The 27769-nt window shown below is 43.4% G+C and overlaps 1 protein-coding gene across 8 annotated transcripts in view; it reads left to right on the forward strand.

The window, feature by feature from the left end:
• Nucleotides 1-26108, forward strand: part of LOC102312536 (multiple PDZ domain protein) — a 58266-nt gene extending 32158 nt beyond the window's left edge. For 2 of the 8 annotated variants that reach the window (XM_042224349.1, XM_042224355.1), the window contains 32 exons: nucleotides 1255-1581; nucleotides 1918-2029; nucleotides 3308-3506; nucleotides 4014-4055; nucleotides 5231-5338; nucleotides 5440-5520; nucleotides 5643-5820; nucleotides 5934-6044; nucleotides 8366-8452; nucleotides 10599-10628; nucleotides 11316-11381; nucleotides 11609-11680; nucleotides 13103-13286; nucleotides 14261-14457; nucleotides 14572-14663; nucleotides 16380-16458; nucleotides 16817-16885; nucleotides 17802-17897; nucleotides 17981-18055; nucleotides 18150-18336; nucleotides 18425-18570; nucleotides 19454-19537; nucleotides 20464-20657; nucleotides 20888-20902; nucleotides 22238-22385; nucleotides 22476-22562; nucleotides 22735-22831; nucleotides 22944-23107; nucleotides 23737-23841; nucleotides 24118-24212; nucleotides 24307-24430; nucleotides 24520-26108. In XM_042224349.1, the coding sequence (XP_042080283.1) occupies nucleotides 1255-1581; nucleotides 1918-2029; nucleotides 3308-3506; nucleotides 4014-4055; nucleotides 5231-5338; nucleotides 5440-5520; nucleotides 5643-5820; nucleotides 5934-6044; nucleotides 8366-8452; nucleotides 10599-10628; nucleotides 11316-11381; nucleotides 11609-11680; nucleotides 13103-13286; nucleotides 14261-14457; nucleotides 14572-14663; nucleotides 16380-16458; nucleotides 16817-16885; nucleotides 17802-17897; nucleotides 17981-18055; nucleotides 18150-18336; nucleotides 18425-18570; nucleotides 19454-19537; nucleotides 20464-20657; nucleotides 20888-20902; nucleotides 22238-22385; nucleotides 22476-22562; nucleotides 22735-22831; nucleotides 22944-23107; nucleotides 23737-23841; nucleotides 24118-24212; nucleotides 24307-24430; nucleotides 24520-24666 (3798 nt within the window). In that variant the 3' untranslated portion in view covers nucleotides 24667-26108. The remainder of the gene's footprint in view (nucleotides 1-1254; nucleotides 1582-1917; nucleotides 2030-3307; nucleotides 3507-4013; nucleotides 4056-5230; nucleotides 5339-5439; nucleotides 5521-5642; nucleotides 5821-5933; nucleotides 6045-8365; nucleotides 8453-10598; nucleotides 10629-11315; nucleotides 11382-11608; nucleotides 11681-13102; nucleotides 13287-14260; nucleotides 14458-14571; nucleotides 14664-16379; nucleotides 16459-16816; nucleotides 16886-17801; nucleotides 17898-17980; nucleotides 18056-18149; nucleotides 18337-18424; nucleotides 18571-19453; nucleotides 19538-20463; nucleotides 20658-20887; nucleotides 20903-22237; nucleotides 22386-22475; nucleotides 22563-22734; nucleotides 22832-22943; nucleotides 23108-23736; nucleotides 23842-24117; nucleotides 24213-24306; nucleotides 24431-24519) is intronic. The other 6 variants (XM_005930864.3, XM_042224351.1, XM_042224352.1 and 3 more) reach the window with 6 other exon arrangements.
• Nucleotides 26109-27769: the final 1661 nt, after the last annotated feature.

A 27769-nucleotide genomic window follows, 5' to 3' on the forward strand; every position in this document is an offset into this window, starting at 1 on the left:
ACTATAAGACTAGAGGATTTTGGGATGTAAACCAGAGCAAAAAATAAGTAAAAAACAAGAAAAGTGGATAGTCGGAGCGGAGCGGTCAGGAAGGCGTCTGGACGTGGCCGCGCCATCTTGGATTGAATTGATACCATTGATTGCTCCCCATGCTTGCCCGACCTAAATCAAAAGAACACCTCTGGGACATTATGTTTCTGCCCATCCAGCAGAAACATAATGGTTGCAGGTTGCATCTCAGGAGCTTGTCCAGGAGCTCAGTGATGCCCTGGTCCAGACCTGGAACCATCCATCGTCTCATTTGGAGCCATACAAGCACATGAGGGTCATACAAACGTCTGAGTACCATTTTGAGTTGGTGCAATGAAATTTCAGCCAAATGGACTCGCCTGCCGCATCATTATTTGACGTTGATTTTCAGAGTCTCTTTGATTTCTTCCCTCTGTAGTTGATCATTTTCATTTCCATCAAACGAGGTGGAATTCTTTCATCCCTAACACATTATCCAAATCGGTGTAGCTATCCAGCAGGTTTCCCCACATAGATCTCATGTGTTTTCAAAGTGTTCCTGTGCATTTTTTTGAGCAGTATATTTACAAACTTGAAACAGTTTGGTCCTGTTTATTCTGACTGAGGTATGTATATAGTGATTCTTACTGAACTATTAGTTTGTAGTACTGCTTTGCATACCAAAAAATTACTTATTTAATATTTTGTACGTCCATGAGGCGGTTCTGACCTCAAGCTTTGAAACAACTGGTGTAATATATGAGCCCTAATAATAACAACAGTTTAATCCCTAACTTTGGAAGCTGCCTTTAGTAAAACCATCTCACTTTCCTCCATTTGTCAAAGCCCAGTTCAGTGCTGCCTTATTTCAAATTACACTTCATATTTCTTGTTTTAAGTACATATCTATATACTGAGACTCTCATGTTTTATATATTTGCACATTTGCATTTTTTTTTACTTCTGTTCAGACTCCCAGAAGGATTTTTTGCTGAGAACCATTACTATTCAGCCTGGTTCTAATAAAGTCTTAAACGCTGTTATAATAAAACTGCATAATGCACTCGGCTCTCAAGATCTTCAGTAATATATGCCACTTTCTACTGGCCTCCGATGGCTTTTCTGTGGCTCATTACAAGGAGGGCACGGCAGCGATGGAGGGAGATGAATTGTCCCTGTTGGGCAGTTGTCTAACTAACAGAGTGGGAATGTTCACTCAATCTGCTCTACTTTGTTTTACTCCAGCTTACAGCCCGACTGAACTTGCTGGAGGAGCATCCCTGCTTTGCAGACAACAGTCAAGTCTTCTCTCCGGAGGAGTCGGCCTCTTACGCTCCTCCGAGTCTGACCAGCCACATCCCGGCTTTTAATGCTATTCTGAGCAGCTCCGACCAGTACCTGGGACAGCTCCCGAGCAAAGAAGAACCAGCGGACGGCACACATTCATACAGCCCGTTTGCTGAAATTGGGAGCAGATCGAATGTGCTGGAGGAACCTGTGGAGAGCCTTAACTATCAGAAGGAGCCTGCTATCTCTTTCGGAGAGATTGTAGACATAAGAGTTTTGATGAAGGTAAGAATTTAACAAGTCTAAATACAAACTGGCTGATTTCGCTCGCGATAAGATCAGGAGATAAGATTAGAATGGATATTCTGTGCTGTGCACATGTGACAAGGTGCGTTATAACAGCGAGGAAATAATCCTCCATCATTTCTTTTTTAAAGTCTCTCCACTCAGAGGCTGCCTTCAAACGCGAGATAAAAAGGTTCTAAGCTGATTTGTTTAAAATGATTTTCACAGTCAAATCGCTGCCTTTTTCTCCAGAGACCCTGCTTTGTTTTGGAATGCGGCCTTATTAATATATTTATTTACTGTCATGACTAAGTGTGCTGAATTATCACCTTAAAGGACGAGGAGGCTGGTGCGAAAGAATCGGCAGAAGACGGAGACAAAGCAACGCTGACCTCAGGGAGCAATTTTGAAAGGACTATCACAGTCGTCAAGGGCAACTCCAGCCTGGGTTTGTGCTCATTTCTTTACAATCTTTAATTTGTTCTTTTTATTTGTTTTCTTCTCATTTTCCACAGAAGTGTTAATGAGGTTTCAGGATTGAAAGGTGCATTTGGCCTTTACTTTTATCTCCTGTTTTCTAAATCCAGTTTTACGGAAAAATGATAGAAGCAATTTTTGACTGTTTTCCACTCAGAAAGTCTAATCCCATCGCCATACTCATTATTTGCATTTCAAAACCTGCCCAAGGGGCTGCTACTGGCTCCAAGAATATTAAGTATGAACTTCTAAAACAAATAGGTGTTATGAAGTTACAGTTTAAAATCTTCAATTCCTCAATGAAAATCGTCTCTTATTTTGCTCGTTTGTGCTCTTTCAAGGTTTTTATTGGGTGGAGAATTGGAATATTCGGCATATTTTGCTCTCAATTTGCAGCTTACTTAGACTGAATTCATTCTTAAATAGAGCACACTAATCGTATTTTTAAACAGTTTGTAAATGAACTCTCACACACCAAGCTGTTGCAAAAGGGAGTTTAAAATGTAGTCGAAGGCTTTAGCCGGAGTGTCTCCCATCTGGATAAAAAGAATGATGGACAGTATGTGCAGATGAAGACGAGCCTCCAGAGATATTATGTCACACTCCATTGAGACAGATGTGAAAATTAAATTTATCAACATGTTGACAGTTTCTAGAATGAATGGATTTTCTTGTAGAAGAGAATCAAAAATATAGTCTAACTGTGTTCCTGAGGTAACTAAATGTTGGGATATTTTCTCTTGCTGATGTTTTACAGAGCCAAGAGTAGGCACAGTATAAAAACACAAAGTGTAAAAATGGCTCAGAGTGTGCCAAGAAAATATCCCCACACCATTAAACCACAAAAAAGGCCGATACAAGGCAACATGCATCCATGCTTTCGTGTTCTTTATACTAAACTGTGACCCTACCATCCGAATGAGACTCCTTGGTGAGCTGGCGTGAACTGTAGCCTCCGTTTCCTTTTGTTAGCTAACAGGAGTGGCAGCTAATGGTGTGGTCTTCTGCCTCAAGGTCCGATGTGCTGTTGGTCTTGGTTATGATGAGTGGTAGTTTGAGTTACTGTTGCCTTTAGCTCAAAGCCATCTGGCCATTCTCCTCTGACCTCTGACATCAACAAGGCGTTTTCTTTGGATATTTTCCCTTGTTAAAGCTAGTTGTGTGGGAAAATCCCAGCAGATCAACAGTTTCTGAAATACTCAAGTCACTTAAATCACTTAAATCAAACAGTTGCTCATCTTCTTCAAAGGGATGACAGTGAGCGCCTTGAAAGACGGTTTGGGGATGTTGATCCGCAGCATAATCCACGGAGGATCCATTAGCCGGGATGGACGTCTCGGGGTTGGCGATCTCATCCTGGCTATCAACGGAGAGCCCACTGCCAACCTGACCAACGCCCAGGCCCGCGCCATGCTCAGGAGGCACTCTCTCATTGGGCCAGATATGGGGTAAAGGCTATAATCTATATACACGTTTATGCGAAACAATAGCATGCATTATGATTTCAATGAGACCATTATTGTGGCCAAAAATAACAGATTGCGGTTTGCAGTAATTCATTTGACTTAAATGTGAAGCTTATGCCTGTATCATTTTAAATTCAAGCGGTTAGTTTTCATTTAGCCCATATGCACATAATTAGTAATGTCTGGCATTACCGAGTGCATGAAATGATTATTAGCTCCTCTCAGCTATTTCTCTGTAAGCCGCGTGGTAGAGTCCGTTTAAATGAGCCTATAAATGCAGAATACAGCAGGCTCAGTAGTTACTGGCAGATTATTTTTTTTAAAGAAATGAGCACTACTAAAGTTACACTGTTGGCCTGAAACCCTGCCCTGTGAAGGACTTGCCTTACAGGTAAATCGAATGTTGTATTTGACAAGTTCTGCTTGCTGAACTAAACTTGGCAGTTTGTTAGCTTCGGTGCATAAAAAAGCCAACTCTTCACATTCTAGATCTGCTTGTGCACCCGAGGACGATCTGTGCCCATTTTATGTGTGAGTATGACTAACTTCCATGCTGGTGGTCTTTCTGCAACAACAACAACAACAACAACAACAACAACAAACTGTCTTTCTTTCCATCTGCTGCCGACCTTCATTACAGTCTATTAGAGTTTTATCCAGACAGTTACTTACAGCAGAGTGCCAAAGCAACAGCAACAGCGAAATATGACTATAGCTGCTAAAGATGCTGTTTTTAATGTCTGTCAGATACACCGAGTAGCATTTAAATAATAATACCGTGAAGCTGCGCACCAGCTTTAACAAATGTTTTAATTTTTATTCCCGTGACAACAGATCTGGATAAATCTTGATTGACTACCACTTTTTTTTTAGCACCTAACCTGCTGTACGTCTTCTTCTTTCTTCCATTGTTACTAACATGTTTAAAGACACCATAACGCACTGTTTTTCCTGTTTTCCCCTCCACTCATCATTCCTTTATAAGCTCTGCCACGTCTCTCACCGCCTGTTGTGATGTTCTTAATGAACTGACTCATCCGTTTCATTATTTCATTCATTTTCCTCTGTCTGCATGCCATGTATTTTTAAAAAAAACACACACACACAAATCAAAATCAACCCATCTGCTGAAGATCTGTTAGCTTCACTCAGATGTGCTAATGCGCCCCCGAGAATCAGCCTCACTCTGAATTGTTGTGAAACGTCAGTTTGTCAGCTTTCTTTTGTTTCATTTCCTAAAGGGAGTTTGTTTGTGTTAATAATAGAGCCATCAAATTTGTTCCACGTCGGTCACACAGTAGGTGATGCAGGACTTCGAAAGCGTCTCAACCTCGTCACAGGGAAGTTTTTTGCAAATAGACTGAGGTCAGTTTTGCTGCAGTCTCGTTCGTGAAGTAAAATCTGATGCAGGGACAACGGCTTCTAAATGTAAATGAGCAGGTTTAAAAGTAGCTGTTTTGTTTAATGAAAAGGTGGCGGCGGGGGGTAGCTGTAAGGATTTGGTTCCAGTTTGCACTTGACTGCGTGTTCTCCTCTATTTTTGTTAAATTACTTTGTGCTTTTGCAATGAATGGGGGCATAATTGCCAATAACGGTGAGTAATAGGGTTTATAAATATGGAGGCCAGGTTGTTGTGTAGTTTGTGAATATCCACTCATTCATGTGTGTGTGTGCTTATGTTTATGTGTGTGGTGGGGGGGGTTCAGCATTACGTATGTCCCAGCTGAGTATCTGGAGGAGTACAAGGCCAGCCTGGAGCAGCCTAAAGACGACGTCTTCACTGACGCAGCTCCAGTGGCAGCTCCAGCGCTGAAGTATGTCCCCCTGCCACAGTGATACTTGTTATGCAATTTGCAGGCAAACCTAAAGGTGAACAGACAAATGTTTATATGCGGAGCCTCTTTTCTATTTTTAGAGAAATTCCCAACCTCCCCGAGCGCGAAGACGGAGAAGGAGAAGAAAGCGCATCTTATAACATCTGGAACCAACCGAGGAAGTGTGTGAACACAGACACATACACATGTGTACCTGACCTTTTGATTCAATTTTGTACACGTATCAAATGTCACAAGGTTTAAAGTGAAAACTCTTGCAATCCCTTATTGGTACCTTCCTCAGAGTGGAGCTTTTCCGAGAGCCGGGCAAGTCCCTGGGGATCAGTATCGTCGGTGGCCGAGGGATGGGCAGCCGGCTGAGCTCTGGAGAGGTGATGCGGGGCATTTTTATCAAGCACATCCTGGAGGACAGTCCTGCTGGACAGAACGGGACTCTGAAGACTGGGGATCGAATTGTAGAGGTAAAGGGACTTTTTGTGTCACAGAACAATCGATGTAATTTATTCGTTTGGACTAAAGTGCTCAAATGTTTGAAATAAATGGCTAGAATTTTTTTTTTTTATGCTTCCTTCAGGTGGACGGAGCAAACCTAAGAGATGCTAGTCATGAGGAGGCAGTGGAGGCTATACGGAGGGCAGGGAACCCTGTCTCCTTCCTGGTCCAGAGTATTATCCAGAGGCCCAGGGTAAGTCTGTATATTAGCGTCTGCTTCCCAGTAACTACCTCGTAATGTAAAGGTCACAATATCCTCACTCTGCAGCTTCTTTTTTGTTACCTCGTGTAAAACTTTTGTGTTTCAGCACAGGCTGTTTAGGGCACTTTCAAAAAGCTAACAGGTACCGTATACGACCCCTTTATTGTCCTGGGTTGTCTGTACGTTGAAAGTAAATGTGAACTCTTTTATGGAGCGACAGCAAACCCTGCCTGGCATATTAAATGTATTAGCGTGTTTTAACCTTTAAGAGCAGCGCTGAAACAGTGTATCAACAACACCGTTTGTTGCTTGAAAGTGCCCTCAGGCCTTTAAAGCATGACTAAATCGTTTCCTGCTGAGGCTGCTACTGGCGTGGCTCCAGTGTCAGATCTCCCTGCTTTCATCACCTTTCACACATTAGGAGATAGTCCCTCATGCTTTCCTAAACATTCTGGTTACTCATTAAGCATACAACAAACCATAATCTTATGTAAAACAGGGGAAGGACACGAGGAGGGCAAGAATGATATTAAAGCTGCTATGATCAGTGTTTTTGGAACAATGGCATAAGGGCCATTGACCGAACCTGACTTTGCGGTTCCCCTGAGCTCTGCGTGGATTTGTAGCATCATTTGATTTATTCTTTTGGTTTTCCAAACAGTAACTGTAGTATTTTGGGTAAGAGGTTCTCGGCCTTGTTGTCTTATTATTTTTGATATGTTTTTTAGCAGTTAGCTCGACAGTACTAAAGTTATTATCTAAAAGGTTAACACTGTTTAGAATAAACCTTTTAGCTTTTAGTTGCTAAAAGCTAGCTAACTGTCATGGTTGTTAGCTAAAGAAATACTGAAATACAGTGTGCACTTGATACTAGCATGAGCTAGGCTAACAAAAACATTAGCAGGCTAATTTAGTAGCCTGCTAATGTTTAATTGTTTAATGTTTAATTAGTGGCTGATTGTAACTTCAAAACAATACAATAAAAAAGAGACACGTAATTAGTTACCTTTTAACTATATGTTTTATTTGGTCAAAGTTACAGTACTGTGCAAAAGTCTTGAGCTTTTTTTATTAAAGACTTAAAAAACTGACCTTCTGAATCTTCAGACTTTTTTTTACGTGTTAAGCGACTTAACTTTGACCTATGAATCATTCAAATTAAAGACAAAGTAAGTAAAGGAAAGAACTGATGTTGTATCTACACGTGACAGACAACCTAGCAAATACAAATATAAATTCTTTATACTTTACACACGTTGTTACAAGCAGTCTGTCACAAAAACATAAATTTTTAACAAAAAATGGAAAAGCGTCTTTTGATACCCAACGAGATATTAACTGAAAGCTTGGCATATCTCAGCGTGATGTGCAGTTTGTCCTTAAAATTTTTTAGGAAACTTGAAAAGTGAAGAACTAAAGAAATACAAGGACAAAGCTACCTGCAGCAGATGAACAGTGTCTGAAAGTGTCTGAAAGTCAGCTTTTAAGAAGTAGGAAATATTAGGAAGAAACCTGAGAGATGCATCTGACCATTCACTTGATCCATCTACTGTTCACTGATGCCTCATCAGAAATGGTGTCAGTAGACGGGTGGCTGTCAATAATTCAAGGGAAACTGGGAGAAAAGGCTGAGTGTAATGCCAAATTACACAATCAGTGGCAACAGCGCAAATTTGAAGTTCTCAGTACAAATCATCTTAAATATGTATGGAGGAGGTCAAGAGAGAAGGACAACAGTATCTACAGGCATCTGTAAAACACACAGTGGAGACTCTGTCATGGCTTCGGGATAAATTTCAGTCAGTGGTGTGGGGATCTTGACAAAACTGATGGAATTATGACCGCAGAAAAGTACCATCAGATTTTGATCCACCATGCAATGCCATCTGGAAAGCATCTGCCTGAGAACAGCTTCATTTTTCAACAAGACAATGATTTTGGACACAGTGCCAACGCAGTAAAAGCATACCTGGATTTAGAAACACACAATGAAACTCTATCAGTCATGAATTGGCCTCCCCAGAGATCAGACCTCAACATTATTGAAGCAGTGTGGGATCATCTTGAAAGAGAACAGAACAAACAGGCCGAAACATCCAAAGAAGAGCTTTGAATGTCATTCCTGATGATTACTTCAGGAAATGATTCACTCTGTTTACTCATTTTCTATTTTTGCTAGCAAAATGTAGGAAACATTTACACAGTACTGTATACCAAACTAGTTCTTTAAAGTACTCAGAACAGTTTTAAGTAGTTACTACAATATGAGCTGCCTCAACCTACATCTCTGTTCCTCTACATGGCGTTCTCAGCCCGAGTCAGTTTATTGCCCAGTTTCATCACCCGCAGTAAAGAAACACACCACCGCTTTCACACACATGCCACCTCGCACATGTCAGGTAATCTGTCTTTCTCTTTTTGTCTCCCTCATTTTTATTGCTTAAGCTATCCATCACACTTTATCTTAGTTGCATTATCTGCACTCCCTACTCTTTCCCTTTGTCTCTCAGACTGGTGGCTGAGTCTTTCTTTTTATGTCCGCCTTTGACTTTGAAATAACACGATGTGCGCATTAATGGAAATAAAGCAGAATTCTAAATTCCCTCCAGGAGAAAAAGAACTGAATCATTTGTTTAATGTCAGCGACCCCAAATGCTGCTTTTAACCAAGCGCTAAAATCAATGTGGCCACTATTTTAGACACATCTGTGCTGAAGGTGAGCTTTGGTGACATTTATTGCACATGCACACTAGATTCTAACCACGGGGCTTATTAAAATTTAATTGATACCTCATATAAAGATGGTCATTATCAACTCTACAATATCAGGGTTGCCAGCTTTTTGTGGGAATAGCACAGCTGGCACTTTTTATCTTTATATCAGCCGAAAAATCTTTTGTGCTGTATTGTAGGGCATACTGATAGACGAACGTCAGCCACCGCCTTTTTAGTTTTGTCTTGTTTTGAGCTCTCGAGTTAAGGATTTTGGTCCTCTTTGGCCATTTCTTTTTTAAAATCGGGGTGATATGCATTTAAGAACTGAGGATATATTACCACACCCATATATCTGTATATTTTACTCTAAATGGGCCAACATTGTGTTGTATTACGCTAGCAATTAAGTATAAACCCATCACTAAAATAGGTACTGCACTATTAAATCCAATGCACAGGGAGGTCATTTCATCATAGACTTCTAAACAACTGGACTGCTTTCGATAGCCAGAGATGTCGCCCCCTGTTGGCCATTAAAAAGAATACATTAGGCTGCCTCCATTTTTGTATACAGTCTATGCTAAAAACATATAAAACCTAGACGAAAAAAAAGTCTGCACGTAAAAAGCCGAGGGCATATTTAAGGCATAAAAACATTTTCGTTTTAGTTTTTCATCCAGTTGCTTTTTCGTTTTCTTATTAGTTTAATTATTAAAAAGGTTGCAGCCGTGTATATATTTTTTTCCTCAGAAATGGTCTTAAATATAAACTAGCCGATGAATAATTAAGTTGTCGCCATTGCTGTTAATGTGTTCAGGAACACATCCAGTGATACAAGGAGACATTATTAGCAAGGCTCATTAGTCAAACTTGCTGGAGAATCTGTTTAAATCGACCTCGTGGATGGTAATATATGTGGATTTGAGTTATGATGGGTGAAAGTCTGTATATATTTAAAAAATTTGATTTTTCCAGGGGATTTAAGTTGGCAACCCTGAAAGTATAAGAGAAAATAATAAGGGCATTAATTGTGGCTCTGCGGCTGCAGGAAGACGTTCTTCTAATTCACTCCAGAGTCACTGGGGTCAGCGCTGAGTGCGGCTAAAGTGAAATCCACGACAATAAACCGAATCATGAGATAAATACCATTTTTAATGGATGATATATCTGAGCAGTGGAGTCAGAGCAGTAGTAGCTGTTTTAAAATGCAGCCACCGAGGGCCACCTAAGAGAGCACAGTAACTACATCTGTGCTGTTTCCCTTGAAGTTTCAAATCACTCTGTTGTAAGCAGTGAATAATCTCAAGGTAGCCTGGAGGAGTCTTTGAAACATTTACGCTTTCAGAGAGCGAGAGGCTTTCTTTAGTTCCTCCACGTGAAGGAAATATCCGTCTTCGAGGAACCCGTTAGTTAAACGTTAATGATTTCAATCTCTCTCTGTCTCCTCGGTTACCTTTGATTAAATTTTGTCAGAAAGGCTCAGACATCATCTCTAATGTTTGTCAGCTTGTCGGTCTTGTGTTGCTTTTAGAAGCCACCCCTGCCCTTCCTTCAGCTAAATAGCCACAGCGGGTCGAGCCTTCGCTGCACTCGTCAAACCTCCCTGCCTCAGGTTAGAAACCTAGCCCGCGTCTGCTGTGTCTCCTCGCGTTTGTGTGGGCGTGTCTTTCGTTTGGACCTGCGTGCAACTTGATTGGACCTGTTCGACACGGAGACTATTTTCCAACCTGTGCACGATGCCTGCTTTTAAATCTGCCTCTGATAGCAGGTGTTTATATTCATTTTCTGTCTCTGTAACTTTGCTTTCTTTCCCATCTGTTGCACCCGCAGAAAGTGAAAACGATAGTTGAGGCTTTTACTGTAAGTGCTTTTTTTCTTCTTCTTCTCCTTTTCTTTTTAATTTTTCTCCTGTCATCAGCTTTGAAAGGCGATTTATTCAAATTATCCCTCCAACATCGTCCCGAGTGCCTCGTTGCCAATGTAAAAAAGACAACTTGATTAGACGGTCGGCAGTCAACACAAATACTGTTGTGTGAAGAATTATAAACTGCAAGTTTCTGGCAAACAAAGAAGAAAACATTTCAAGCTTGATCATTCAAGAAATCGTCGAGCTTGGACGGGCGCGCGGTGCTGGGCACGCTTTCCTCACTCGACACATCAGTGTTTTGGCATGTCCGAGTGTTTGTGTGCTTTCAGTTCTCGGCTTTGCCAAGTTTCAAGTTAGCAGAAGCAGTGAAAGTTTTGCCTTTATTTGAGAAATGCGGATTTCCAAAACAGATGGTTTATCATAACACAGCATACCGAGCACAGCTTTAGTCATTCCGAACACTTAAGACTTAGCGTGGACCCATTAATATTTATGGGATTACTGCCCGTGCGTCGCACCGCACTGTGATACAGTATCTTTCACTATCTGGTGACATTGAAGTGGATGTTATGAATTTGCTGTCTCCATACGTGACGTAAATTAATTTCAAAGTCCTTTTTTGTTGTTGCTATCTGGTGCAGAGTAGTGATTTACCTTCATGTCTGTCTTAAATGCAACAGTCATCGATAACAGACTCGAGTGAGGAGAGAGCTGCTGCAGCCGCAACAAGGGACAACAAGGACAAGGTTGGTACTTCTAATTACCGAGCACGCAGAGCGCCTATCAGTGTTGTTGTGTTTGTTGTCAGATTTCAGTAGGTGTCGCTCACGGCGTTAAAATAGATTCAGTAAAAAAAAACAACTTTCACCATAAACTCGAGATATGTTGTCGACGCAACGCTGGCACACGCCTTTGACTTGACCTGTCAGAACGATGCTGTCTGCTAAAGTTGCCCTTTTTGTCTTCTCCGTAGGAGGGTGACAGTCACAGTAGACTTTTCCTTCGCCTCTCCCCAACTAACCCTTTCACTCCTACCCCGTTTAAGGTTCGTGGGTCTCTGTGTTGTGCTTTCCACCTTCCATTTCCGTGTATGCTTGCACGAATATGTCAGCGTGTCACACGGCAGCCCGTGAATCGGAGATGTCCTGACGTGCTGTACATGCATATGCGTGGCCTAACGCCTCCACCGTCCGACTTCCTGTGTGTGTGTGTTTCTTTTTGTGGAATCGTGAACATCTTTCTTCCTTTACTTTAGTTTTTGCCTTTTTTGCTTTTAGTCCGTTTTCGGAAGCGTAACAGAATCAAAACTCTGGTTTTAAATGGATGGTTTTGAGTTTCGAGCATTATATTTAAGATCAACAATGAATGAAGCGATCAGAAGTCAGAGTTGTTACAGGTAAGTGCGCTTATGAATTACTGATGGGTGAATATTTGAAATTTAGAGATGATCATTAAATTAATAATTATATAGTAGAGATCAAAATTTACTGTAACACCAGTCGTCCACTTAAAAAAAACAAAAGAGTGTGCAGCGACCAAGCCCATCATCGGGAGAAGTAATCACAAGGCCACAGAGGGACACATCACATGGACGGTGAAGAAGAACTGTAGTGATGACAGCAAGGTTCAGTTTCGACGCGAGGTTTTATGTTCGGGGTCAAACGGGAGCAGAGGGGAGTCAGTTTGGAGGACGGGGCTTCATGGTTTGGTGCTTGAGTAATGTCTATGAGAAGCTTCTACGCCAACAGAGTCAGCCGAGACTTTCTATGGAGGCCGGTGCCTCTTGTCACCCCGTGAAACAGGAGCACTTGTTGAATGTGAGAGCATTAAAATAATGCATGATGGCTAGCCTGGAATCCTGATCCTGAACCTAGCTGTGGCTATGAAAGTCAAGCAGTGGCTAAACTGTGGACAAGACCAAGATCAAACCAGAGCAGTGTGGGAAATTGATAACAATCGTTGTGTTGTGTTAGTTAGTAGTGTTACAGTCATTTAGAGAAAAGGCCCCCCTCCCTACAAGAGACCTGCTGGTATACTGGCCCAGCGTATTAGCCAGTATTAGCTATTTGCTAACTCCATCGCTCTTGTTCATGGATTTTGTTACATTTATTAGAAGAAGCAGTGACTTAAATACAGGACATTTAGGCATGTAAGGTGTTCTCTAATTTTGATCTCTGCTTTTCATTAAATTAAAAAGAAAAAGTAGCAAAAATACACATGTTGGTGCGAGCTGGAGTAGTGTTGTTAACCCAGTTCTGATCAGAGCTCATAGCATCAATAACTTCCATCTAACGCACATGTAAAAGGAAACCAAGCATATGGCTTCTTGTTGATTGCATCGGCGCCTTCCTCTCGCTGTGAACCTGACAGCCAATTGATTTAAACATTAATGGAGAGATGAAACCTTCTTTATCTTCTTTACCTTTCACTCATCAACTGTTTTCTGCCTCCATCTGTGGCGCGACAGCTGGCGAAGCGTGAAGCGGCAAAGGCATCTCCCACCAGCGCTGTCCTCACCCTGCCAGTGGTGCCTCATGTGGGAGAGACTGATACAGACACGCTGACAGAGATTCCTGGCAGTCCTGCTGAGACTGCTGAGGAGAAAAAGGAGGAGGGGGAGGAGCCCGAGGACGAGTACGGATATAATTGGAGTGAGTTTAGTTTGTCTGGTTTTTATTGTGTTTTTTGCAGTAGGGTGTTTAATTTTGCAGTGAAATATCACAAGGTTGTAAATGTTTGATGTAAATGTAATCCTGCATCACATACAGCAGGGATATTTTAACCCAGTTTGTAGTGGAAGTAAAAATATATGCTTACATACTACACTATGTAGTAACAGCAAATGGCCACAAGAGGTCCTCCAAGTTACATGTCTGCCCATAGAGTCTCCTGCATGGCATAAACGTGCACTGATTCACATGCTTGAGCTGGTTGTGCCTCAGCAAAAACCTGAAGGACTCAGTGTCCCAATTAGGCCATTATCATCCTGCAGACACTCTGATGTCAACTGTAGGATGAACTCACTGCTCCAGAGAGAAAGATGGCGAGCAATCAGCATAAAGAACAGCCTCCAAACACCTGGGATTGTGGAGTATATGTGTATATGTGCCCTTGTGTGCGTGTGTGTGTGTGTGTGCGTGTGTGTGTGTGTGTGTGTGTGTGTGTGTGTGTGTGTGTGTGTGTGAGAGCGAGATAGACAGAGCCCATCCTGCAGGAATAAGATTGATGAGGTTGAGCCCGGGGAGGTGAGTTGTGGAGATTAGTACAGGACTGATGGTTCAACAGTGGCAGGGAGCCCAGAACAACAGGAGCCCACTGGTCTGAACAGTGGCTATCTAACACACCAGAGACAGGAGAGGTGGAGAGACAAAGAAAAGAGACTGGAACCAGAACAAAAGAGCCAAGATTGAGACAAAAATGGGAGAGGTTGAAGCTGAAATAGAAAATTCTGCTGACAAACTTCTACCTTTTACTTTTGGTTCCTCTGCAATTTACACATTTCAAATATCTGCTCTTCTTTCGGGAAACGTTACATGGAGCGATAGGGCTCGAGACCAGTCTGGCGCTATTTTACTTGTATTGTCAGCTTACATCTGTCTGCCGCGACTTCGCCTGCCTCTTTCAGAGAACATAATCCAGCGTTATGGCAGCCTCCCAGGTGTCCTCCACATGATTGAGCTGGAGAAAGGCAAAACAGGCCTGGGCCTCAGCCTGGCAGGGAACAGGGACCGCTCACGCATGAGCGTGTTCGTGGTGGGAATAGACCCCAGCGGGGCGGCCGGCAGGGACGGACGTATGGTTGTTGGGGATGAGCTGCTGGAGGTGAGATGCGTATAAAATTAGTTTCACTGTTCATTGGCTTTTTTTTAAAAAAAAAAAAATGTCTCAAATTCTGTAAATGCTTTTCTGAGCAATAAACTTTATGTTGTGCTACAGATCAACGGACAAGTTCTGTACGGCCACAGTCATCAGAACGCGTCCTCCATCATCAAGAGCGCTCCATCCAAAGTCAGAATCATCTTTGTCAGGTATCAACAGTTATTTTCATCACTATTAAAGCTCCTGTGAAACTATGCATGCAGTTATTGAGCCTCAGGAAAGTTATTGTAATGTTAGTGAAAAGCCAATAGATGGAGCTATTGTCATTCAACAGAAGGATGCAGCACAGGTTGAATATAATGGCCTCTGTTCTGTAATGCTTAATAACACAGTCTCTCACATGCACATACCAAACGTATACATGCATTCATTAAGTATAGTTTATCTTGAAATATTTTGTAATCAATAAATATTAATAAAAATTATGTTAAACCCATCACACCAGCTGGCACTTGGCTGATGATTGTGAAGGTTTTCAGATTTAGTGGTACACTCGCTAAAATATACAACATTTCTACAGCATACAGATGATATTTATTTAGATATTTATTTTATTTAGTTACCAAAAGAGATAAAGAGCAAAAGTTGAACGTTAGTGACAAATATAAATAACAGACATCCAAAGTAAATCCATAAACTATATTTTAATTTAATATTTAGTGGTCAAAAAGTGTAAAATGTGCAAAATAGCTTGCTTAAAGCATGGCTAACACGTCACACTGTTAGCTAGTAATATGGGCATAGACAGTCTAAGCTTGCCGGCTAAAAATATGAGATATACTTAGCTTGAATTATTAATAAAAACCAAAAAAAAACAATGAAAGTTGTCAAACAAATGTGAATTAAAATAGTAGTTTATATTGTTAATTTAGATATCTACATGGAGACACGATGGGAAAATGTATTTGCGAGGAAATGCGTTTTAAATAGTTAGTTAAAAATATAGTGACAGTGACTGTAAATATAGCTGGAGTACGAAGCTAGAATTAGGGCTAAAGGGAGAAATGCAAATGTAGTGCAGTTCTTATCAGAAATGTTGCGGAGAGTGTATCCCTCCATAGTGTAGGGGTTGATGTCTAGCAAGCAAAAGCTGCCAGGATGCGATACAGATACCTTTGGGGCCTAGAAAGGCGTCTACTGTAACAAAATCAAGTACGTAGATCTACGTGCTGTACTGACCCCTGCTTGTGAATAAGAGAGCAGCTACAGAGTTGAGATAGTTGACATGATGTTGTTAGGCTGTGTGAATATTTACTAAATAAAATCTGCTTTTTGCATGTTAATCTAGAAGTTTTCACATTTTGGGAAACATAAAATAAAGATTAAGTATGTCTCCATTTACCCCATCTCCTCCTTAACGGGAGGGCCAATGAAACGGCACAAAACGTTGCAAATGCAGCGCTTATTAACATGAAAATATTTCGATTTTTATATGTATTATGATTACTTTATCATCCCCCTGCGATTGCGATGTTACATTCTCCGTTTGTGTTGGCGTTATGTCTCAAATTCATCGTATGACACCAAAGGGTAGAATTACAAATTTGAAAAAGCACCGCGGAAGTTGAATGTAGTCAAATGTAAAAGGTGTTGGTGCAGGAGTTGTTGAGTCGGTCAACTTTGGGAGTCAAACAGATGTAGTTAGCATGTAATACGGATACATTAGCTCACATATCCCTACAGAGTTTGACGTATTTGACCTTTGACCTACTTTTGGCCCTCTTCCGGATCACAGTACTTAGCCTCCCACTTGACTCACATCCTTTTCCTGAAAGATAGGCTGTGATCAGCTGGCGTAAATCACAGCTCTGCTGTCACAAAGCTGAGAAGCGACGATTTACGTGAGTTATGACTGTGTGAAACAGGAACACCGAAGCGCTCGACCAGATGGCGGTGGGACCAGTGAGGGAGCACGAGGGAGACGCTGTGGAGCCCCACGCTGAGGTACAACTCTGCTTATGGGCACGCATAGAAAACACACGATGCACACATGCAGAAGCCCTGGAACAGACACGACTCCTACAGCTACTACACAGCCACGTTGGTGCTTCGTAATGAGATTTTAAACGTGTAAACAGAACCATTACTTTTACATCTGGGCGTGTAATTTGGCTTTTAGTCTGTCTCGTGCTCGGCACGCATGCATGTGAAGTTTCTTTGTGTGGTCCCGTGCCTGTGTGTGACTCCCAGTAAAACAAACCACAAGCAGTAATGTAGACGCATCCGGCACTGTACTCCCCCAGCTAAAATTTAGCTGATTTATTTACTTCATGGTGTACTCACTACTCCTGCTCCTTCACAGCCAGAAGAAGCTGCTGCTAATGGCGACGCCGATACTTCGAACTACGTTCATCACATCGTAAATCTGAAGGTGAGAGGCGTAGGATGACCCGCGGACATCGCAAAACACACAGCGTTACAGGCAGTAACGGGGAGAAAGTCTCAGGAACAGTGCGGTAATGAGGGAGGTGTATACTCTTACGCACACACACTAAATAAGCCAGCGGTGCACGTCAGAGACAGACAGATCGGGAGCACACCGGAGCACTCAAGTTTGACAGGATGCCAAAACGCTGAGAAAAGACAGAACATTTTGAGGGAAAAGAAGGTGAAGTAAACAAAACAGACGTTCCAATGGGAGTTAAAGGCTCGGTTCACTGAAATATTAAATAAGGAATGGATCCTGACTCCTTGTGGGGTCCACGTTCTAGCTCGCAGAAAGCAGACAGTTTTCCAAAAGGTCATTGTCTGATCCTCTGAGCAGCAGCGATAAAATTGCATCCAGTTGCACAACACGAGCGGAAGCAGAGATCTTAACATTAGACATCTCACCACCTCAACAAATAAAGGAAACTTTCTACAAGATCAGTTACAACACGGGTCAAGTGGGAACATGCTTTTCAGGCAGATTCAGGTGAAGTTGGCCTTTGAAGAGCGCTAAAACAAACTGCAAAAGAGACAGGAGAGAGGAAAAACTATGCAATCCCTACAATTGTTGAATCATTCATGCGGTAGAGGTGGCAACAGTGTAGCACATAGGCAGCTCATTAATATGAAGACAAATGCCCTGAAAGGCCTCTGGGAGCAAAAGATCAGAAGTGTGAAGGATGTGAGCTGAAGCTGGGGCTGATTCATCTCTGGAGGCGACTTGATTTCTTGAACTGGTACAGTACGGCTCCATTACCCAGCACGTGTTAAAGAAAAGGGTTTGTCAGCGTGGGTATTGCGTGTGCGGTGGTGCAATTTCAAACGTTTTTTTATCACTAATGAGCGTTTCTCTTCATCAGGAGGACGGAGGACTCGGCATCACTTTTGTTGAGGGCGACACAGAGGCCGGGGTTGAGATTGAGAGTATATCTGAAGTGCAGGGACACACCGGCAAAGTATGTCATGCCTAATGAGACCTCCTGTACCGTGGACGTTTAGCTGCCTTTGCTAATCAAAGCTGTTTATGCGCTGTGAGCAGGAGGGGTGCATGAAACCTGGGGACACACTCTTAGCTGTGAACGGCGAGTCTGTGCTCGGATACACTGTTGAAAAGGTAAGGGCGTTACTCTGGAAATAACCTTTCATGTCTGTGCTGTTTATTAGTAGCCACAAGGTGAAAGGTGTGATTGGTATTCTTGTTTTTTTAGGTCTCGTCACTGCTGAGAAAAGCCACAGGTCCAGTGAAGCTAACCTTTGCTACAAAGGAGATCCCCTCTTCTTTCTCCTGTGTCCAGTCGATCTGCCAGGACGCAAGCTTTTCAGATGGAGTCCTCGCTAGCGTACCCAGCATGCCTAGCATCTTCCCAAGTCAGCCAGAGGCAGAAGCAGCCACCAGTGAGTTCGTTTTACTTGGTTTTAATTTTCTAGAACTGTATTGTCAGTTTTGTCAGGTGAAAAGAACAGACATGCTTCTCCGTTTTAGGTCTTAGTCGCTCATCCACCCCTTCCGCTCTGGCCTCTGACCCGACGACCTGCCCCATCATCCCCGGCTGTGAAACAACCATCGACATCTCCAAGGGCCGCACAGGCCTGGGCCTCAGCATCGTGGGAGGCTGTGACACTCTGCTGGTAGGAAACCAGACAAATAGCAGTAGCAGTCAGCTAATGAGGGGGAAAACGTGAGCTGGTCTCCCTGATGTGCTTAGATTTAGTCAATAATAATAATAAAACGTGGCTCTTTTCCACAGTTTGTTTTCGTCTTGTCTTCCTGGGTCTGTTGGGTGTTTCTTCCTGTGGAAAGGGAGTTTTTCCTTCCCACTGTCGCCCAGTGCCTGCTCGCAGGAGGGTCCTCATATTGTTGAGGTTTTCTCTGTATTATTGTATCCACTACAAAGCGCCTTGAGGCAACTTCTGTTGTGATTTGACACTTTATATAAATAAACTTTTATTGATTTGAATAATAACAAACAGTAAATCTGCAGGTTTAGCTGTGCGTTCCCAGCCACAATGCCACCCACTTAGATTCTTTGCTGGTAGCATAACTCATAAGCCAGGGAGGCTCAGGAATGTAGGAAACGATGCTGTCACGGCCTTCGTCTCCTCCTCCTCTTCTTCTCGTTGCCCCTGCCATCCTCCCCTCGTCCCATCTATTCTGTCTGCTCAGTCAGGCTTGGGGGAGCAGCTCTTTGTCTGGCCTCAGCCGTGGCGGACAACGTCCTGCCCCTGGAATGCAACCTCAGGAGCACAGGAACACACACATTCACAGAAGCAGTAATCCAAATTTATGTCTGTTTGCCAACAAACACACACAAAAAAATTTGCTGTGTACACATACTTTAAAAAGTCAACAAATACTCTTTCCCCTCCCGGCCCAATCTGTTTTGTATCCATTTAATATCCTCCAAATAAATGCTAAATGTCTTCCTTCCATCTTTTTTTTTGTTTTGTTTTGTGTGTTTTTATTTTGTCCTAATTAACTCACTTTTTCCACTCTCTCTCTCTTTATCTCCAGGGGGCCATCATTATCCACGAAGTTTATGAAGAAGGGGCGGCCTCCAAAGATGGGAGGTTATGGGCAGGAGACCAAATCTTAGAGGTGAGCTGCAGCATAATGAGCGTAACTATATTTCGATGAGACATGCCCGAAGAGTCTCAGCATGAACGCTTGGATTTTTAAAGTCTGACAATACGATATATGTTGAGCAACAGCATAGATATATATTAACAGCAATAAGAACCTCTAAAAGCACCGCTTTTTGCTTTTAGCAAGATAATATACCGCAGACCTGGCGATTATGAGTGAAAAGTGAAAGAAAACCTGTACAAATCCCGCGTGCATTATGCGCCTTGACAAGTTAAGCACCCGAGCTCTTACTTGGGTTTGCCCTCCGTCTGACCCCGTGCTTTGTCACGGAGAGAGGGCAGGGGTGGAGCCCGGGAGTTGAGTTATTGTAGCTCAATCACTAGATCTGAATTGAAACACACGCCCTTATGACTTAATAGCTCTCCACTATTCACTCCTGTCCCTGAGCCAGGCTGCTGTGTTTAGAAAATAAGGTCAGCGAGGGAAAGTGAAAAGAGCAGTTTCCCACTCTGCAGTCATGCCATTAGATACTATGGGGAAAAAATAAAATCCACTGCGTGTGCACGGTGAAAGATAATATGGTATTTTCCCTCCTTTAAATGTGGTTTGAAAAAAGAAAAGAAGAAAAGCTGGGCATCGCTCTTAGACTGACCACTGGAGCATGTCACAGGGGTTTGTGGGAAGGTTTCCCTGCTGTACTTTAAGTCAAGCATCAGCCTGTGATTTCAAAGGAATGACCTAGTTTCCTTATATCTAAAGCAGAAACGGTTTAAAGGAAACTTTGTGCAATAAATGAGGCTGTTAGAACTTTTTATATATAATCCTCCGCTGCAGTTAACTTATACACTGGAACAGAAGATAAGGCCTCTGCTACTTTAACCAAATATGGCCGAGCGAGTAGCTGGATCAAAACCTACGCACGCATTCTCTCATCACAGGTGAACGGCATCGACCTGCGAGCGGCCAGTCACGACGAAGCCATCAACGTGCTGCGGCAGACGCCGCAGAGGGTCCGACTGGCGGTCTACAGGGACGAGGCCCAGTACAAGGAGGAAGACCTGTGGGACTCCTTCACCGTGGAGCTGCACAAGAATCCTGGCCAGGGCCTGGGACTGAGCATTGTCGGGAGGAGGTGGGAACGCTGTTAGAATCAGCTCTGCTGCTGAGAGCGTCAGGCGACGAGCCTTTACATATAACAATAGCAGAGTAGTGACTCCACTAGGTGCTTTCTGGCTCACAGTAGGTGTTAGCGTGTTGGAAAATACATAGAAGCAAACAGGGAATTGAAAACATTCTAGATTTTTGAAATGTAATTATCAGCCTACTTTATAATTATATTGTTTTGACCTTTTTTTAATGCAGATCGCGGGATCAGAGGTAACCTTTTGTATTTTATCTGTTTTTATACTCCATAGTTGGGAGAGTGAGGTCATTGCTTTTACTTCTATCATGTTTCTGTCCATGCAGCCATCAGTTAAACCAGTTTTACTTACCAACAAAAGTCATTGTGTTTGGTGTAAGCACGCAGATTAAGTAAAATCCCTTCTTTCCCACACGACATGTCTGTTACAAAGACATGAAATCATTATGTTTTTTTCAGCAGGAAATCAAAAAGAGATCATAATTTTTTTTATGTGTAGCTTGAACAGATCGTGGCTAAATGAAGGTTTTTTTTTCTGCGTGACTGCATTTTCATATGAGTCAGCAGAACAGGTTTGTATTTCAGTCATTCTCCTCGGTACTAGTGGCGGTTCTCACCTCGCTGTGTTACCAGAGACGGAGCTGAAAGCACTTGTTGCGTCAGCGTGAAAATCCCGCTATTGTTGCTAGCACTCGATCAGCAAAGACAGATTTACAAAGTTATCACTGGGATAAGAGCAGGCAGGTTGCGGAGCGTCTATAAGCCCTCTGGATTTCTGCGTGCCTGTAAATGTTTTATGCTGACAGATTCGATCCCGTGGTCGAGGTTTGTGAGGAGACAGGGGTCAGGGTTAAATATCCCAAGCTGGTGTCAAAGGTTAAACAGTTTGGACAGTTTGTAACACAGTTGTAACATTTCGGCCTCTGTCACAGTGGTTTTGCTACACACGTGGCAAGAAAAAGGCTAAAATGCTCAAAAGGATGGAAAAGACAGGAGCCCAGACGACCTACGAGAAAGGAAAATATGCAAGCTAGCAGTTAGTGGTGAGCAGTTGTGACAGCCAAGTATCTCTGGCACCGAGGACTGAGTGGGATCAAGTTGCCTTGCTTCACAGCTACTGCTTGTGCTAGTTCTTATCCACGTGGAGATTGGCACCTCAGATATGCAAAGTCCACGGCTCAGATGTGCTTCTGAACAAAGAAGAAGAGGCAGAAGCTTAAGATAAGTCATCTTTTCTTCCTGCACGTTATATTCTCGCTCACAGCGAGCGCAGAATTTGACTCTGTTGACCGTGAACCGAAGCCTCCAACAGCACAATACTGTCAAAGTGATCGCTGGTTAATATTCTGTTATACAAGCCACACTCAGGCAGCTCCATTGGAAAAGCCTGAAATTGCCAGATCAATACTGTACCAACAATAACAAGTTAAAAAACAGAGCTCTGGAAAATTGTAGGATTAAGGTCAGCAATTTGAGAAAGGGGGCTTAGCGATCCTCAGCAGAGTGCTGCACGCGGTCACAGACGTGTCGTGCCTACTGCCGCGTCTCAGTCTTCCCGTCTCTCCGAGCAGGAACGACACAGGGGTGTTTGTGTCCGACATCGTGAAAGGAGGTTTGGTGGAGGCTGACGGTCGGCTGATGCAGGGCGACCAGATACTGTCGGTCAACGGTGAGGACGTCCGGTCAGCCACTCAGGAGGCCGTGGCTGCGCTGCTGAAGGTAGTCCCGCCCCGCATGCGCAATCGTCAAAGTGTGCAGGACAATTAAAGACGAATAACCGTACAATAATGGCTGTGTGTTGTGTTGCAGTGCTGCGTGGGATCTATCAAAATGGAAGTGGGGCGGTTTAAGGCGGGCCCCTTCCACTCGGAAAGAAGGCTGTCTCAAAGCAGCCAGGTAATGTAGCTGATGAGATAGTGGTTAAAATAGAAGTAGCTTATTTTTAACCCAATCATGCAAAATTACACTAGTAAAAAAATAAAGGCAGAAAATGAACGCTTTGGAGCTGAATAGAAATTCCTCTTATCTAATGCCTGACAAGAAAGCACTCTGAATGCTTTTGTTTCAGATGAGTGAGACAGGAAGCGCCAAGGTGGTCTCTCAGCCATGTTCAGATCCTGACACCCTTCCTGGTGACCCTGACAGGCTTAGTACAAGCCAAGAATGTAAGTACGGCAAGACTGTAAGTGTAAACAAGCAGATCGAAATCCACTGCGAATGTCGGTCAAATTGCGGGAAAAGAAAAGACGAGTCATCAGAGCGACGCGTTTGTTTCAGACCCGGAGCATCAGGAAGTCAGAACAGTGGAGTTCACTAAAGGCCCCGCTGATTCTCTGGGCATCAGCATAGCGGGCGGAGTGGGCAGCCCCCTGGGCGACATCCCCATCTTCATCGCCATGATGAATCCCGTCGGACTGGCTGCTCAGACCCAGAATCTCAAGGTATGAGACCTTTTCTTGGCCACCTCCCTCTCAAATCTTTGGCTCTCATCAGAAATTATGCATATCTCCAATTCTTGTGTGGGATTTAATGCGAATCTCATTTATTTACTCCCACTTGCTCAGTGTATGTATTCTCAGCGGCTCCCAGAGGCCGCGAGCCCTTAACCTTTAGCTGTGACCTTCACAGAAAAACTGACAATTGAAACTGTGTTAGACTGAGGCTGGAGGAGGACAATAGCCATTTGCTAACGTGGATAATAAATCTCCCACTCCTGTATTAAGGCCATTAAGCCCACAGAAAGACTCATTGAAATGAATAGGGTGAATCCTGAATGGTATATTCATGCCGTTTTATCATTTCAGCCTGAAAGAGAAAAGAGAGCGCGGCGTAATGAAATTACTCAGCTGAACCGTGAATTTACGTCTTTTGTGCGGCCTAATGATGAAAGCACAGAAATCAGCAGTGACAGATGCGAGTTTCAGGCGGTGGGCACCGCTTTTATGACGCTGACATGCAGCAGGCTGCTCGAAACATCCAAACTGTTCTTTGGAAAGTGTGAAAAGTTTCTGCTGCACTGCACATCTGCACTGTTTCCCCCCCAAAATGTTCTAAACTCTCACTTTTTCAGATCGGCGACCGAATCGTCAGCATATGTGGAACCTCTGCTGAAGGCATGAGCCACTCTCAGGCCGTCGCCCTGCTCAAGAACGCGACAGGAACGATACAGCTGCAGGTCTCCTATAAACGTCTTCTCTCACCTCCTGTGTTTCTACCAGATAAATCGGCAGATAAGCTGCAGCTTGTGTCGTATTCTTCCCTTTATCTCTGTTCAAAGTGTTCAGCTGAGCACAGACGAGACAAAGGGTGGCGGTCACAGGCTTTGAAGCACCATAAAGCGCCCTCATCCAGCACTACCATCATGCTATCAGTCTTTATCTGGGCAGTAAATCAACGGCAGTATTACTATAACAGAGCTGTGTTCTGTGTCTGTGTGTTAACGCACCTCCAGGTGGTTGCAGGTGGCGACACCACCGTGACGGGTCCCCCTCAGGAGCAGGTCGGTGGGGCTCTCACGCCCAGCTGCATCTTCCAGGACGACCTCGGGTATGATGTTCTTAGACGCAGGGGCGTTCAGAGGAGGAGAACTACAGGTTGTTGCTTTGGTTTTCCTTTAAATGCCTTCTACCTTTTCCCTCAGCCCTCCTCAGTATAAAACCATCACTCTTGATAGAGGACCAGACGGGCTGGGTTTCAGTATAGTCGGAGGGTACGGCAGCCCCCACGGAGACCTGCCCATATATGTGAAAACTGTTTTTGGAAAGGTGAGAGGCGTTTATCTGTGCCACTGTTTATCTTTGCAGAACCGACAGCCTCTGTTATTGATGGTGTGCACACGTGTGTGTGTGTTTAGGGCGCAGCTGCAGAGGACGGGCGCCTGAAGCGAGGAGACCAGATCATGGCTGTCAACGGGCAGACTCTGGAGGGGGTTTCCCACGAAGAGGCCGTCAGCATCCTGAAGAGGACCAAAGGAACCGTCACGCTCACCGTGCTGTCATAGACCGCCCCCACCTCCACACGCACTATACCCACTCCTTATCCTCTGCTCACAACAGCATTCACTTCACCTCCGCGCACCTTTTCTGCAAACTCGCAGCAGCAGCGAGGTGCCCGTCTGTGAAAGCACCCGCACACTGAAACACAAACAGTGTGATCATGAAGAAGCTTATGCCACTGTGATGTTTGAAGGCCTGTTACAAGCACGTGTTGTGCTGAAGGCTTTACTTAGTCGTAATGGGAATCTCAACGAGGCTGTAAATAGTATTAGAAACATTCCACCACTCTGGATTTGAAGTATTCACTGGACACTTTGGATTGTGTTTAGTGCTGTCAGCGTTAATCCCGTTAAAATTACTTTATCGCCATAACGCGGCAAATCTCCGTGAGCGAGTTAACGCGGATCCCCACGTGCTCGGGGCTGGATGGCGTCAACACATTAGCGCGGTTAGCTCGTTAACACGTTAGCGCTATCCAGCCCCACACACTGGGGGATGCGCGCTAATTCGCTAACGGTGATTTGCCGCGTTAATGGCGTTAACGTCATTTTAACGAGATTAACACTGGCAGCACTAATTGTATTCCTGTATTATTATTATTATTACTTTGTTAACAGTCTGAGGGGTGACCCCGGACTCAGTTCAGAGCACAGAATTAAAGAAGTACCCTCGAGACAATTAGGAGATTATAGCAGGATTTAGCTAACGCCTGCATTAGCTTAAAACAGCGTTATTTGTCCGTTGCGTTGCACTGCTGTCGGCACACGCCCGTTTCCGCCACAAAAAACCCCAAAAAGCAAGTATCCATAAATTTCAAGTTATTTTCTTGAAATTTCGACTTATTAACTCGAAATTTCAAGAAAATAACTTGAAATTTCAAGTCATGGATGCTTTTTTTTTTTCCTTTAGTGGCGGAAACGGGCTTCCATACGCTGCTGAGACCGCTCTTAATCAAATGTATCGTGAAGTCACTGTAGTTTTTAGTTCTGAAGCGGCGAGAAGTCGGATATCGGAAACGTGAAGCGTGTTGACTTTTCTTTGAAGGGAAAGATGTGAAAGTGCGGCTTGAGTGTGTCTGTGTGTGAGTGTATGTGAGAGCCGTTCACTGAAATATAGTGCTGCTAAAGCTGATGTGTAAGGTGTTATGTCACAGTGTTTTTTAAGTATTATTGTTCACTTCCTGCAAGTGCACAGGAAAGTAAACTGACTGCTATTTAGGTTTGTATGAATGAGTGGTTAAAGAGTCCTTTATGACCTTGTTGTTTACCCGAAACAGAGTCATCCATTCTGTAGTTTTCGACGTCATTGGACAGGTGTTGTGCAGCGTAGCGTGTTCTCTGTCTGTTCTCTGTCTTATATCCCCGTAAATGCATTTTCAAGAGCTGTCAAAAGTGACAGTATTGCATTTATTCACACTGAATTAAATAAAAGTGACCTTTGGATTCAATCAGCGTCCCAATTTTTCTTCGTCTTGCACTTTCTTGAACGCGAGATAAGAGTTCAAACGCATTCTGTCATTAAATCCAGCAGGAATAGAAGCTTATCAAGCCATAAACGTGTGTTTATTAAATTAGCTATCGCATTTGAGCGGCGTGCCAACTTTTCAAGTGCGCCAGCTGTTGTTGAAACTGCCACCGAAGGGGTTATTGTGCCGCACTCATCCCGTGCTACAGCGATACATCAGCTATATAAATTTTCTATCTGGGAGAGAAGCGGTGTGCTGTCGCTGCAGGTCATGTTTAAATGAAAGGCGAACAGATCTAAGTCAGGGGATAAAGTAAGTTTAAATGAAAAGCGGCCTACGCATGAACAAAGATTTATGTGGAACAGCATGTATGGTCTTGCTTGAATAGAGTCTCTGTTGTCACTAGGGACCTAATAAAGCCTGGATAGAAAGAGACGAAGCTCTCCATTAAAATATGGCATCCCATCTGTCCACACGCTGACATGCACAGCTGCTCCACAGCTCATGCACAGCCACAAGTCCTCTGTCTAATGAGGTCTGGGGGCTCTTTTTGGTTTCGGCGGACTCTCAGAGAAGAACATGGCGGGACTTTTCTTGTAGAAGTTCACGCGATCAACCATCGGGTCACTCCTTCACCCAGGCCCTCCCAGGTCAAGACCCAGTGCTTCTACCTGCAGCTGCTCCAAAGCAAACCCCAAGTCAGTCACCCCCTGCGTTCGACAGCTGAGCTTCCTCCCCCCAAAGCACCTGTTTTTTTAACTGCCCCCAGTGGGATTAGTGGTTTCTCCAGCCCTCCTCCAGGTTCAAGAGACCCTGCTTGGTTTACACACGGCTTGTCTGCACAAGCCTTTTAGATGCGGGATCAGGTGTTGCCGCTGTTCATGCTTGACATGAATGTATGGCCAAATGGTGTAACGTTCCACAACAATGGCGCCGAAGCTAAATCTCTCTTTTAAAAACCAAAAACATAAAAAGACTGAAGTATCAACATATCAGACAAATCTTCATTTGATTCTTACATGGGAAAAAAAGACTTCTCTCTTGACCTCATAAATAAGAATTATAACAGTTACATTATTTGATGTACTGTTGCATACATGTCGACTCCATGACTCATGTGTTTGACCCTGCAGCTTAGATTTGTCGATGCCTTTCAAACATTTACTGTCGCTGTTACTGCCAGCTCCAGCGACGACTGAACGTTAAGCAGATAGAAACATAGTTTGTGAGTGGGCTTGGCAGCAGGCATTCCTCATGGGCAGGGAAGGCATCAGCATTACTGGAGGCCCTGGGGCTTCCAATGGCATGTGGGCCCCCGGACCCCACCACCACCATGCAGTTGCATGCATAGATAGTTTTTTTCCCAATTTTTTTGAGAAAAATGTATTTGTCCAAATCTAGTATCACAAAAGGTCCCATGCTAGATATAGTTCTGGAAACATTCATGCCTACATAGCAGTTTGAACAGATAAAGGAAAAATGTTAAAAAGTTAGTAAACAGAGTCTTTTTCTAACAGCTATTACGGGGCTCAGACATCTATGTGAGTTATCTAACTGTAAAGCTATCACTGAGCGCTCACTTAGTTGAAGTGTGAAAAATCTACACACTATGATTTACCATTTCTGGCTTTGGAAGAACCTCT

The sequence above is a fragment of the Haplochromis burtoni genome, unplaced genomic scaffold (assembly GCF_018398535.1).
Source record: "Haplochromis burtoni strain Fernald_Lab_line unplaced genomic scaffold, NCSU_Asbu1 Contig_136, whole genome shotgun sequence".
NCBI lineage: Eukaryota > Metazoa > Chordata > Actinopteri > Cichliformes > Cichlidae > Haplochromis > Haplochromis burtoni.